The following is a 12,623-nucleotide window of genomic DNA, read 5'->3' on the forward strand; positions in this document are numbered from 1 at the left end:
AGCAGAATTTAAAAATCAATACGGTATTTAACTGGGAGCCAATGGAGATGTTGGAGAACTGGAGTGATATGGTCTATGGAAGGAGTTCTGGTGATGATACGGGCGGCTGAATTTTGGACCAGTTAGAGTTTACGTAGAGATTTGTGAGGAAGGCAAGAGAGGATGGAGTTGCAATAATCTATACGGATGTAACAAGGGCGTGGATGAGATTGGGTGTGGGTTAAAGACCTCCTACATCCATCTTAATGCTTTCTTGAAATTGGGTCACACAAAGCCAATGTTTTAATGGATGCAATTTTCTGCTACATTTTAGGTAAGGGTGAATAGAACTGGGTAAGGTCATCCTGCCTGAAAAAGTATGCGCATGCACTCACTATTAATGTGTTGACGTAATTTAAATCACCCTTACAGGATTTGCCTGTAATGAAAGAAATACAGTTACCAAATCCATAACATTATGGACCTAGAGGTCTAATGGGGAAACCTGTCTTGCACACATATTTCTGCAAAACTGATCATATCTAATACCTATCAAGTTCCTATCGGTGCCATCCAGATACAATAACCTTTTATCAAACAGAAACTACCAAATGTCTTGGTATGCTGGTACTATCTAGTGGACATACTCAGGGCTGATTTGAGCATTTGACTCACACACATTAAGGATTATAAAGTATAAAGTATATAGAGTATAAAGTAGCTCTTCTGTTACATATATATTATGTTTCTGTTAGCATTAAACTGCAGAGCAATTTCGAAAAAATCATGTATTTTACAAAAAAGCAGTGGGTGTTTTACTGGAAAGGGTCTATCTAATTTATCTACAACTTAATATATATATATCAAAGTCCATTTAATATGACATTAAAAAAAACTTAAACAGATAATATAATATGACTGTAGTGCAAATGTCAGTAGACATCAATCATAGCGATCATCCACAATCCAAAAAGATTGCTAAAATGGCCTTGTTTAGATGTTATTAAAAGTGCACCAATTAATTTAGCCTCAATATGAAATCCATGTCAAAATTAAATTCATATTAAGCCCTACCCCTAGTTTTGCTTATGCCCCAATGGGTGGTGTGCAAGATTAAACAATACTGCAAGCCAATAAAAGAGGTTGACATAGCAATACAATTTCATGACTGTGCTCAGAAAAGGGTTAAACAGGAGGAAAGTCATGTGGCCATTTTTAGATCTCAACTTGCTCATGCTTGTGTATTTCATGTTGTATTCCTACTTTTCTTCCGCTGTGCCCTCCCCTCTTTATTCCACCTCCTGCCATTTACAGGGACAATTTCATCTGAATGGGATGCACAAGGCTGGAGATGTGGTTCTGGGTGGTTTGTTTGAGATCCACTTCTTTTCTGTTTTTCCTGACCTATCTTTTACCTCAGAGCCACAACAACCTACCTGCCACGGGTGAGTATGTCAGGGGAACAGCAAAAAGCAGAAACTGGGGGATATTAATCCCATTATTACAATGTAGTTTTGATAATAAGATATTAGTGTGACTGAATGACATTGTATATTTATGCCATTGTAGACATATCACTTTTTTACACTGTCTCCTTTCTTAAAACATTTTTATTTAAGTATTGTAATAATTGTTGCTATTCAACTGTCTTAATTGTTTGTTAAATCTATTATTATGCAACATGCACATGTAAACACACACATGATCATGTTATATTTTCCAACAGTGGTCTTTTTTGTGTTAGTTTTGATGTTATAGGATTCAGGGCGGCCCAGACCATGGCCTTTGCTATTGATGAGATCAACAGAAACTCCAACCTGCTACCTAATGTGACTCTGGGATACGGTCTTTATGACAACTGTGTCAAACTAGGAATTGGATTCCGTGCAGCGTTGTCATTAGCCAGTGGTCGAGAGAAGCAGTTTATATTAGACGACACCTGTGTAGGAACCCCTCCAGTCATAGGGATTGTGGGGGATTCTTCCTCTACACGTTCTATTGCCATCTCCACTGTCTTAGGTTTGTACAGAGTACCTATGGTAAGTTTTCCACCGTCATTATTTTTGGATCATTTTATTTTAATTTCAAATGTAATGTAATTTGTAAATATGTACTGAAAAACCTTAAAAGGTTGAGAGCTGATAAAGGCTTTAAATGTTTTTAGGATGTACAGTCTGTGTCTTTCACAGGTGAGTTATTTTGCCACATGTTCGTGCCTGAGTGACCAGCAAAAGTTTCCTTCCTTCTTTAGAACGATCCCAAGTGATGCTTTCCAGGTGACTAATAATCAGCAAAATAAAAATGCATAAAAAAGCATGTGCACTCAGAAAGAAGATATGTGTACTTCAATGAAAAATATATTTATTTTGTGTAAAAACTGTCAAATTCTTTGTGTTATTGATGGCAGCTGTTTGTTCTCAGCTAACAAAGCTGAAAGGAAACAATTAAACATGGTCCAATGTGGAACCTGTTTAGCCAGGTTGCCCACTGAAAGATTATTCCAGCCTACTCACTAATCCCTTCACTCTCTATTTACGTAGGTGCGTGCTATGATTCAGATTCTCAGGCGCTTTGGTTGGACTTGGACAGGTCTGCTGGTCAGTGATGATGATTATGGACTCCACGCTGCCCGATCCTTCCAATCTGACCTGGCTCAGTCTGGTGGAGGTTGTCTGGCCTATCTAGAGGTTTTGCCCTGGGGCAATGATCCATCTGAACTAAGGAGGATTGTGGATATGATGAGGAAATCTACAGCTCGTGTGGTCATTGTGTTTGCACATGAGAGTCACATGATTAACCTCATGGATGAGGTCCTGTAACAAATACATTTTATTGACTAAATCATACATCTTATTTGTTAAAGTCACCGTTAGCAGGGTTTTATCGTCAGATCACTAACTCAGACAAATTACACTGACCTGCAGTTATGATGATATGCATTACATTGGTCATAATTCTCTGTAAAACACAAGATTTCATGAGTAAGACAAGACCTCAACTGTGTCATTCAAGTATGAATTTGTGTCTTTTAAATAATGCAATGCTCAGGTGGTGAGGCAGAATGTGACAGGTCTGCAGTGGATGGCTAGTGAAGCCTGGACTGCCGCTGTTGTGCTTCAGACCCCCCAATTCATGCCGTACCTGGGTGGCACCCTAGGCATTGCCATCCGCCGAGGAGAAATACCAGGGTTTAGGGACTTCCTGTTACAAATACGTCCTGACCTACACCACAACAACAACAGCTATGGAAATAACATGGTGAGTTTAACCTTGCAATCTGATCTGGTATTTGTAAGAATAATACAGTATATTAACATTATTTATAATACACAGTTTTCAATACATTTCAGGTAAATCAGTTTTGGGAATACACATTTCAGTGTAGATTTGCACCACCTCCAGCAGGTTGGGTCGAAGCTGGGGGAGCACTATGTACTGGACAGGAAGATCTAGAGATTGTGGAGACTGAATTCTTGGATATTTCAAACCTCAGGCCAGAGTATAACGTGTATAAAGCTGTGTATGCCCTGGTGTATGCTCTTGATGGCATGCTGCAGTGCGAGCCAGGGAGAGGGCCTTTCAGCGGGCACAGCTGTGGCAATTTGCAAAGACTGGAGCCATGGCAGGTGAGATATCAGTTTACACTCCACCCTAACTAAATGAAAGGACCTATACCGCTAGGTGACACTAGTGGATAGTTTTATTGGGTCAGAGACAGTCATGTCTTGAAACTGGGTAAACAGTGTGCAAGGGCTAATGTTCAGGTCATTATTGCAAACTGAGTGAGCAGTCTTGAATCACCCTGAACGGGTTCATTTCGCTATAATGACCCACTCACTGCGCATTATCCCAATCATTACACAGCTATTTACTTTTTACAAAAACATTATCGTATTGCTTTTGCTCAAACAAATAGTTCACTCGCTGTGTTGGGTGAGCAAGGGTCTGTTAATATCTTCATATATTCATAGGTGTAGTATAAAGTTTGATTATTGAATACTAGGTACCACTGTGTTCACCATGATATCATAGATTATTTTTTTGCCTTTCCTTTTTGGTTTTTCTCTATCCCTTGTTCTGATATTCATAGCTCGTGAATTACTTGCAAAACATCAACTTCACCACACCATTCGGTGACCAAGTATCATTTGATGAGAATGGCGACGCCTTACCAATATATGATATCATGAATTGGCTGTGGCTCCCTGATGGAAGAACTAAAGTTCAGAACGTGGGTGAGGTTAAAGAGTCAGCTAAAGGTGAAGAACTCACACTTGATGAAGACAAAATCTTCTGGAACTTTGACTCCGAACAGGTTACTTCTGATTTTTCAGACACATATTTTGTAGATGACTCATTGCATAGCAGTGTAAAGTAGAACAACAGCTATTTATTTTTCTCCCTCCAGCCACCCCAGTCAGTGTGCAGTGAGAGCTGTCCTCCAGGTACCCGCATGGCCAGAAAAAAGGGGGAACCTGAGTGCTGTTTTGACTGTGTCCCTTGTTCTGAAGGAAAGATCAGCAATAAGACTGGTTGGTATTAAGTTTTAACATTGCACTTTGGAGATATAATATAAGCATGTAGGCTTATCTCAACACTTTCCCTATTTTCATAGACTCCATGGAGTGCACCAGTTGTCCAGAGGACTTCTGGTCCAGCCCCCAGCGTGACCATTGTGTTGCTAAGAAAACGGAGTTCCTCTCCTATCATGAACCTCTGGGTATCTGCTTGACAACCGCCTCGTTGCTCGGCACATTCATCTGTGCTGTTGTCCTGGGAATCTTTATCTACCATCGCAGTACACCCATGGTACGCACCAACAATTCAGAACTGAGTTTCCTGCTCTTGGTGTCCCTTAAGCTATGTTTCCTGTGTTCATTGCTGTTTATCGGCCGCCCCAGACTGTGGACATGTCAACTGAGACATGCAGTATTTGGGATCAGCTTTGTGCTTTGTGTCTCATGTATTCTTGTAAAAACCATGGTGGTTCTGGCTGTGTTCAAGGCCTCCAAGCCAGGAGGTGGAGCCAGTCTGAAGTGGCTTGGTGTTTTGCAGCAGCGAGGGACAGTTCTGCTTCTTACTTCTGTTCAGGCAGCGATCTGCACTGCTTGGCTTGTCTCTTCCTCACCAGCTCCTCATAAAAACACTCAATACCACAATGACAAGATAGTTTATGAGTGTGTAGTCGGGTCTACGATTGGTTTTGGAGTGTTACTGGGCTATATTGGCTTACTGGCTATCCTCAGTTTCCTGTTAGCCTTTCTGGCAAGGAATCTTCCAGACAACTTCAATGAGGCCAAACTCATCACTTTTAGCATGTTGATCTTCTGTGCTGTGTGGGTGGCCTTTGTTCCTGCTTATGTCAACTCCCCAGGCAAATTTGCAGATGCAGTTGAGGTATTTGCCATCCTGGCCTCCAGTTTTGGTATCTTGGTGGCACTGTTTGGACCCAAATGCTACATAATCCTGCTGAGACCAGAGAGGAACACAAAGAAAGCTATCATGGGCCGGGGCATTGACTCCTAAAACCTACACTTAGTTTCATTAGAGAGAATTAATAAAAAATTATGATAATAATTAGGGCTGTCGAATTAACGTGTCCATTTTGATTAATTAATCACAGAAAAATAATGCGTTAAAAATATTAACGCAGATTAATCGCGCCCCTAGATGCCCCCGACTTTTGCTCCCACCCCCGCCGCACGGAGCTCCAAAAGCACAGAGCACGGAGCTCTGACAGCACCAAAAAGAGTTATAATAGATAAACAATCACCATTAGCTGTCTCGATAAACATAATCAAAAAAGCTAGTTATTTAATCTTTTAATGAATATATTATTAATATTATGCCTGATATCTGTAAAGGCTTTGAATGTTTTTATCTGTTATCCATGCAATAGAATTTCACAATTGTCTTAAAGCAATCAAAATGTGTAAAACATTTGATGATCAGCAGTAGGCGAATATACCCATATTTCCTTTAATATAGCCAAAGTAGATTTAAATAACTCAATGACCATATTTTTACCGATTTGATTCGATATAGGGCTATTGTAAGTGAAAAATATATAATCTGTAATGTTCTGACAAAAAACGTTATTTTATTTAATAAAAAATGTTTTTATGTTATTCTCTGAGATTAAAGTGGTACATTTAAGGAAGAAATCTCACAAATGTATGAGAAAACACTAAAATAATCTGTGAGATTAAAGTAAAACGTTTACAAGAAAGAAACTCGTAAAAGTTGTGGTTTTTTGACATGTCTTTGGGCTACATTTGTATAAAAGGTGCTGTACAAACAAAGTTGAGTTGAGTCGAGGAACCATATCGCTTCCCTTTGCAAGGTTGGATCAATTTGATCACACCACAGACGCTGTCGCTTGCCGTGTATTATGCCTCCAGTGGATGACCTATCAAAATATACTTTGTAATCGGATTGAGCAATAAAGAAATACTTGTGATTTTGCCCAGAATCACTATAAGCATCCGGACTCTAAAGAGACAATGCGTGATTTTTCTCTTACCTTTGTGAGTTTAATCTCAAAGAATATAAAAAATTCTCCCTTCTACAGCATCGTAATTTATTTTTACCTACAATGGCCTACAAAATAACTATTTAAGATAATTGGAGTGATAGGCAGAACACAAGTTGCTCCCATAGCAGGCTTACATCCTTCACCAGCAATTAATGTCATTTTTGTTTTTTCATTAAAATATTGTGTCAAGTGAACTGCTGGAATGTGTTTTACTGCACCATGTCAACTTGGAAAGATTTGTTTATTCAAAACAGTATCAGATTCCGGTACAGATACTGATACTGATATGTTTCATTGATAAAAACCTTGAATATATGTACATCCATGGTACAATCTGAAAAATCAGAACCTAGTATGTAAATCCCTGACTGGTCTTTTAACAGAGACTACAACACAGACAACAATTTAATATAAACATTTTTTTTATTTAATGGTTTAATATCTTCAGTAATTATAGATGGGGACTTCAGTCAATGTACAATAGATACAATATTAGCAACAATAGTTTTATGATATTTCCTATTTTTGGGAAAACAAAACCTATAGAGTAACTTTTTTATCTCCATGATACAATACTGAATGAATATAATAAATGCATGCAAATTGAAGGAAATCTAAGAGGAACAAAACAATGACTGTAGAGTGAATATTGGTCATATTTGATTAACTAAAATTACAGTTTAAATGTATCTATGTTACATAGTTTTATATAGTATATAGTTTGTATGCTGTGGTATTATTTGTTTTCTTGTTTTCTTGTTGTAGCTGCAGTGTTTGGTGTGGATGATTTATATCCTGTACCAGAATTTTTAAATAAATGTCCATAAATTATCTTGCCATCAGGTGTTTCTTAGTGTTTTTTTCTGGCCTCAAAAGAATGATGAAACATTTGGGGGCAAAAATACAGAGCAGTAAAGCCAAAGCTAGAAGCCAGGATTGCAAAAACCTCCACAGCGACAGTGTATTTCCCAGGAGAGCTAACGTAAGCAGGAACAAAAGCTATCCAGACAGCACAGAAGATCAGCATGCTGAAGGTGATCAGTTTGGCCTCATTGAAGTTGTCGGGGAGTTTCCGAGCAAGAAAGGCCAAAAGGAGACAGGTGCAGGCCAGCAGACCAATGTAGCCCAAGACCAGAGAGAAGCCCACCACAGAAGCCATGGCACACTTCAAGGTGACCTTTAACCCGGGTATATCCAAATCAGCTTGAGGGATAGGGGGGCTGAGGGACAGCCAAATAATACAGATGAAAACCTTAATGAAAGAAAAGCATTTCACAATGTCAGGGTAATGCAAGTAAAATGTTGTAATAAGTATTCATTTTGTTCATGAATAGCTCTTTTGTAACTCTGACCTGTATACAGGAAAAGAGGCAGACACTTCCTCTTTGTTGGCTTGGACCAAACCACTTGATCAAGGCTCCAGCACCGGGCCGAGCTGAGCGGAAAGCTGCCAGAACTACTATGGTCTTGACTTGGAGGCAGGAAACACAAAGTACAAAGCTGATCCCAAATGCTGCCTGCTGGAACCGACAAGACCAGACTGATGGACGACCAATGAACACCAGAGAGCACAGGAAGCAGAGCTTCAGCGACAGGAGAAGCAGGAAGCTCAGTTCTGAATTGTTGGCTCGCACCTGCAATTGATAATTTGGGATTTAGCAATGAGTTGTAGAAAATGTACAGTATAGTCTCCATTGCATTACTCTGGGTTCTTACCATAGGTGTTTGACGGTAGTAAATAAAAACTACAAACACAGCTGTTGTCACAGCGACACCAGACACAGCTACAGTAGTCAGGGTAATGCCCAAGGTTTCATCAAAGGAAAGGAAGTCCAGCTGGCGAGGAATGCAAGCAGTTCGTTCTACATTGGACCAAAACTCAGATGGACAACGCTCACAGTGAAGGGAACCTGGGAGAGGAAAACACACAAAAGAGGGTAGGGGGGAAATGGGATAACTACAATGAGCTGAAAGCATCATACACGGGAGAGCAATAAGGAGAAGAGAGGGAAAGAAATAAAACACAAAGGAGAAATTAACGTTGTCTTATGAAGTATTTTCCTCACCAGCTTTATTGCTAATCTCTCCCTCAGCACATGGGATACAGTCAAAGCAGCAGAGAGGTTCTCCTTTCCTGTTAGCCAGTCGGGTACCTGGGGGGCAACGCTCACTGCACACTGAAACAGGCACCTAAACAGCAAAGAACCTTATTCTTAAGTATAAAATGTTTTGTGTTTTACTGTAAATATTTAATTCAATAGACATTTTGGTATTGGCCAATATTGTTCCTTTTTAACCACCTGATTGGATCCTGTGTTCCACTGAATAGCTGACTGGTTAAGGTGGAGGTCAAACCCGTCAACACGACCAATCAAAACAAGTTTCAGTGACCCCTCAGGGGTGTTCTGCCAGTTGACAAGGTCGTACTTTGCTGGAATGCCGCCTTCTTGGAAATAAAATCTTTCACCCTGTGGTGTGGTGAAATTCAGGTTGTTCAAGTGCTGCAATAGCTGAAAGCATCAAAATGATAATCAAAATTGAAAGTAGACTAAGAGGCTGCAATTGTACCATAAAAACATCACTAGTACTCTTAATGTCCCCAATAAAAAATAGGTGGTGTTGAAATTGACATAATTGTGTTTACCTCTATGGGTTTGATGTGTTTTGGAGAAGAGCAGGTGGAGCTGTTGTTTCCAGGTGAGCTGTCTCTGTCAGGGCAGGAGAGCAGGCTGTGGAGGGCGTGGGCTGCAGCATAAACAGCAAGGTAGACATTATATGTCACCCTTAGCTGAGAGGTGTCAGTGAAGTGATTCTGCACTCCCTCCAGGGACTCTGTCCCACTGCAGGGTGGTAGTGACGGTGGTGAAGAGGCATCTGTAGAGAGTGGTGTCGCCCCAGGACTGCAAACAAACACCTTTTCCCAGAATTCTCCTAAGAACTTATCGTCAGGACGACGAGATGGGTTTAAACTTCTTAGATAATTTTCAAATCCGGGTATAGCTGAACTTCGAATGGCCACACCGAGAACACCCCTTGCCACTTTAGAGATGGCAAGATTTTGGAGAAGATCACCACTGGTGCTCCAAGCCTCACTGGCCAGAAACTGTCTGTCAGTCACCTACAGTGATAGTAACAGCACACAGATAGTAATATAATCTTTAAAAGCTATTATGTTTCTGAAATAAGATCAGTTATGTTATTATTTGCACTTTTATTTCAATTGCTCACATTTATCTTGGCAAGTTGCAGAAACAGTTCCCTCACATCTGTGTACCAGGTAAAGATCAGAATCACTTTTGCAGTTGAGGCCTGAATTGTGAGCGCTGCTCGTCTGGCATCGCTAACAATGTTTTCCCTTTGGAGAGTCTCTACAAATGCCAGACACACCCCTGCCCTCTGAGTCTCCTCCTGAAATACCTGACATATACAGTTAAAAGGAGTAAATAGATTAGATGAAAGAAAAGTATTCAAATATTGTATTTTTGTAGATGTCTTGTATCGATGCCATAACATTTCTCATACAACAAATGAAAACACCTTTATTGCCACAAGGCCATAATCGTTGTTTGCTACCACTGCTCCGATCCAGGTCCAATTTAAACGTATGGCAAGCTGGGCAATAGCCCGGGCTTGGTAAATATCACTGGGCATGGTCCTGAAGAAGTTAGGATACTGGAGCCTGTCACTTAGACAGGGGCAGCTAGCCGTGTAGCTCATCTACAGGAAAAAATAAAAACACACATATATAAATACATAGTTATTCTAAAATCACATAGTAATTCTGAAATCTCATACATATACAGAATCTAATTTTCACCCAGGGATTGTGTCTTTTAAGAAGACTGTGTTAAATACAGTTTATAGGATTCTGTTAGAGAAAAGAGAAAAACTAAATAAGCCACCGCAAAGTCCATCAAAGTTGGTTAAAAATGTCAAATCTTCTAATAAAATCTATACATGTGCTGTTAAATGTGGTAAATGTTTAACCACAGAGTGTTTCAGAAAGTTAAAGCCAGATTTGAACATTGTGAGTAAAAATCGGATTTCAAAAATCAGACTTTCACAGTGTATTCAAAATAAACACCAATACACTTTGAAATACAGATTGAAAGGAAACTCACTAAAGGTACAGAGAGGGGCCCCAGCATTCTGGAGAGTATCTTGGCTGTTATAGACGAAGAACCACCAATGATCAAAGGAACAGGCTGATCACCTGATGACATTATAAGATATAATGCAATAAAGTCATTTGTTAGGGCTTGGTTCTGTTTCAAACACAATATTGCAGTGTTTATGCTGTCATCATTTTATTTTCTTAATATGAATAGAGAAGGATGTACATCAGTTCCATACAATTTGTTTGTTTACCTCTTCTTTCTCTGATTCCCTCTCCATACCCAGTAGAATAGTCTGGCGGGGCTGCTGAATTACAGCTGGCATTGTCTCCTCCAACCAGCGACAGTGCTGCCTGCATAGCCCAAGAGGGTAGGGCACAGCTATCACGAATATGGTAGCCCAGCTTCAAGTCTGGTAGCAGGGAAGTACTATGATTGATTTCCTCCAGTGCAAACACCATAGCATATATATACTGTAGTGGAAGATTTTCCAAACTGCAGAAAATATGGATTGAGAAAAGTGAACATCTGATCTGTAATCTGTGAATACTATAGGTAATATATTTCGGTCAGCATTGAATACGCAATAATAACAACATATTTTTAACAAGAAAAATAACAATAGTTAACTGCCTATGGATACAAAAGATTAAGATTATGTTATGTCAACATATGCATATGTATTATACAGTTTTCACAGTAAATAGTACAGTTCAGAGTTTTACCCAGTGCAAGGTTTGTTGTGTGGCAGCTGAGTGAAGCTGTTGTCTATACCTGGAGGCTTGTAATAAAGACTAAAGAGTCCACCGATAACTACATCTCCATCTTGGAACAGACCCTGATCGCTCGGTGTACCCCACCGCGAACAAGTTTCTGTCTGAACCAGCTGTATTCCCTCCCTGAGCCCAAGCTGTCGGCACACAAGCCCCACAAGGAACAGGGATGGGGCTGAGCACAGCCTCAGAGTGGAGAGCCAGGTGAACCAAGACATGGATGCAGCCGTTTTAGACACTTTAAATATGTACAATATACTCAGTACGATAGCTTTTCTTTTGCACAACATACATAGGTGTAGCAAACAGTTAGCAGTTCCTGAAATGAAAAAGACAAATTTGATTAAATTCTTCTTCATGCAACCTTATGATATCCACCTGTGAATGACAAAATGTATATTACAACAGATACAACTTGCACTGACAACTGACAACGTGTATGACACACACCCCCTCCTGCTCTGCCCAACAAAGATGTTGGTCTGTGTATTTATAACATCTGTAAAGCCCATAGCGGAATAGTAAACAGGGTGACCGAATTACTTTTCTCACAGGTGACTGCAAAACAATATTAAAATTACAGAATGCTGAGTTATACAAAAACTAGACTATTTGCCCTGAGGGCCGTGACCGTAGATATCCCAATAGAGTTAGATGTTCATCTTTAACTATTAGTTAATAAATTAATCCACAGTGACTCGTAAAATCAGGGCCACACCTCTCACACCAGGGCCCTGCTTAACCACGCTGTTGTTTTAGTGAAGGTTTATTATGACCTTTTGGAAAATGTTTTTTTGTCAAAATGAGAATTTTTGTGTGTGTAAATCTGAAAAAAATGTCCAGAGCATCCATGCACTCATCACCACCATATGTCCTTCCAGGTTAAAGGCCCTGTCACACATATCCGTATGACAGTATACGTATACGTATACGAACATTTGTCAGAGTCCAAATACATCCAACTTTTTACCGGATCGGAAAAGTGAACATATACAGATACGCATGTCTAACCTATTGATAGCGCTATCACTTCCTAATACAAAATGTATCAGACGAATACCCAACAAATGCATAACGTATACAAAAATATGGCGTATACAAAATATCGGCAACACGCTGGTTTACGTTGATATAAGGTAATGGAATAAGTAGTATTCGTTAAGAGCAGGCGGTGTTACGCTGGGGTACGTTGTTGAACGCTGATGTTTTGAGCATGTTCAG

At 39.8% G+C, this 12,623-nt stretch overlaps 2 protein-coding genes across 2 annotated transcripts; one reads left to right on the forward strand and one right to left on the reverse strand.

Moving 5' to 3' along the window:
- Positions 1-1,182: 1,182 nt before the first annotated feature.
- Positions 1,183-5,505, forward strand: LOC115017436 (extracellular calcium-sensing receptor-like). The gene is made up of 9 exons (XM_029445871.1): positions 1,183-1,424; positions 1,724-2,018; positions 2,169-2,255; positions 2,520-2,789; positions 3,028-3,237; positions 3,330-3,605; positions 4,070-4,294; positions 4,388-4,511; positions 4,595-5,505. Exons 1-9 carry the CDS (start codon positions 1,183-1,185, stop codon positions 5,503-5,505), a joined length of 2,640 nt encoding a protein of 879 aa, XP_029301731.1.
- A 1,837-nt stretch (positions 5,506-7,342) lies between these two features.
- Positions 7,343-11,620, reverse strand: LOC115017806 (extracellular calcium-sensing receptor-like). The gene is given in 12 exon segments (XM_029446500.1): positions 7,343-7,429; positions 7,431-7,766; positions 7,867-8,148; positions 8,231-8,424; positions 8,581-8,704; positions 8,815-9,024; positions 9,159-9,632; positions 9,743-9,931; positions 10,052-10,231; positions 10,636-10,727; positions 10,946-11,124; positions 11,355-11,620. Coding segments are annotated over 12 exon segments (2,613 nt in total).
- Between the last annotated feature and the right edge of the window lie 1,003 nt (positions 11,621-12,623).

This window comes from Cottoperca gobio, chromosome 13 (genome assembly GCF_900634415.1).
Source record: "Cottoperca gobio chromosome 13, fCotGob3.1, whole genome shotgun sequence".
NCBI lineage: Eukaryota > Metazoa > Chordata > Actinopteri > Perciformes > Bovichtidae > Cottoperca > Cottoperca gobio.

Excerpts from the sequence above, each read along its gene's own strand:
- LOC115017436 (XM_029445871.1), top strand. The coding sequence starts at position 1,183 with ATGTGGCCATTTTTAGATCTCAACTTGCTCATGCTTGTGTATTTCATG. Across the intron at positions 4,295-4,387 it reads GGAACTTTGACTCCGAACAG|CCACCCCAGTCAGTGTGCAG; the intron begins GTTACTTCTGAT and ends TTCTCCCTCCAG. Across the intron at positions 4,512-4,594 it reads AAAGATCAGCAATAAGACTG|ACTCCATGGAGTGCACCAGT; the intron begins GTTGGTATTAAG and ends CTATTTTCATAG.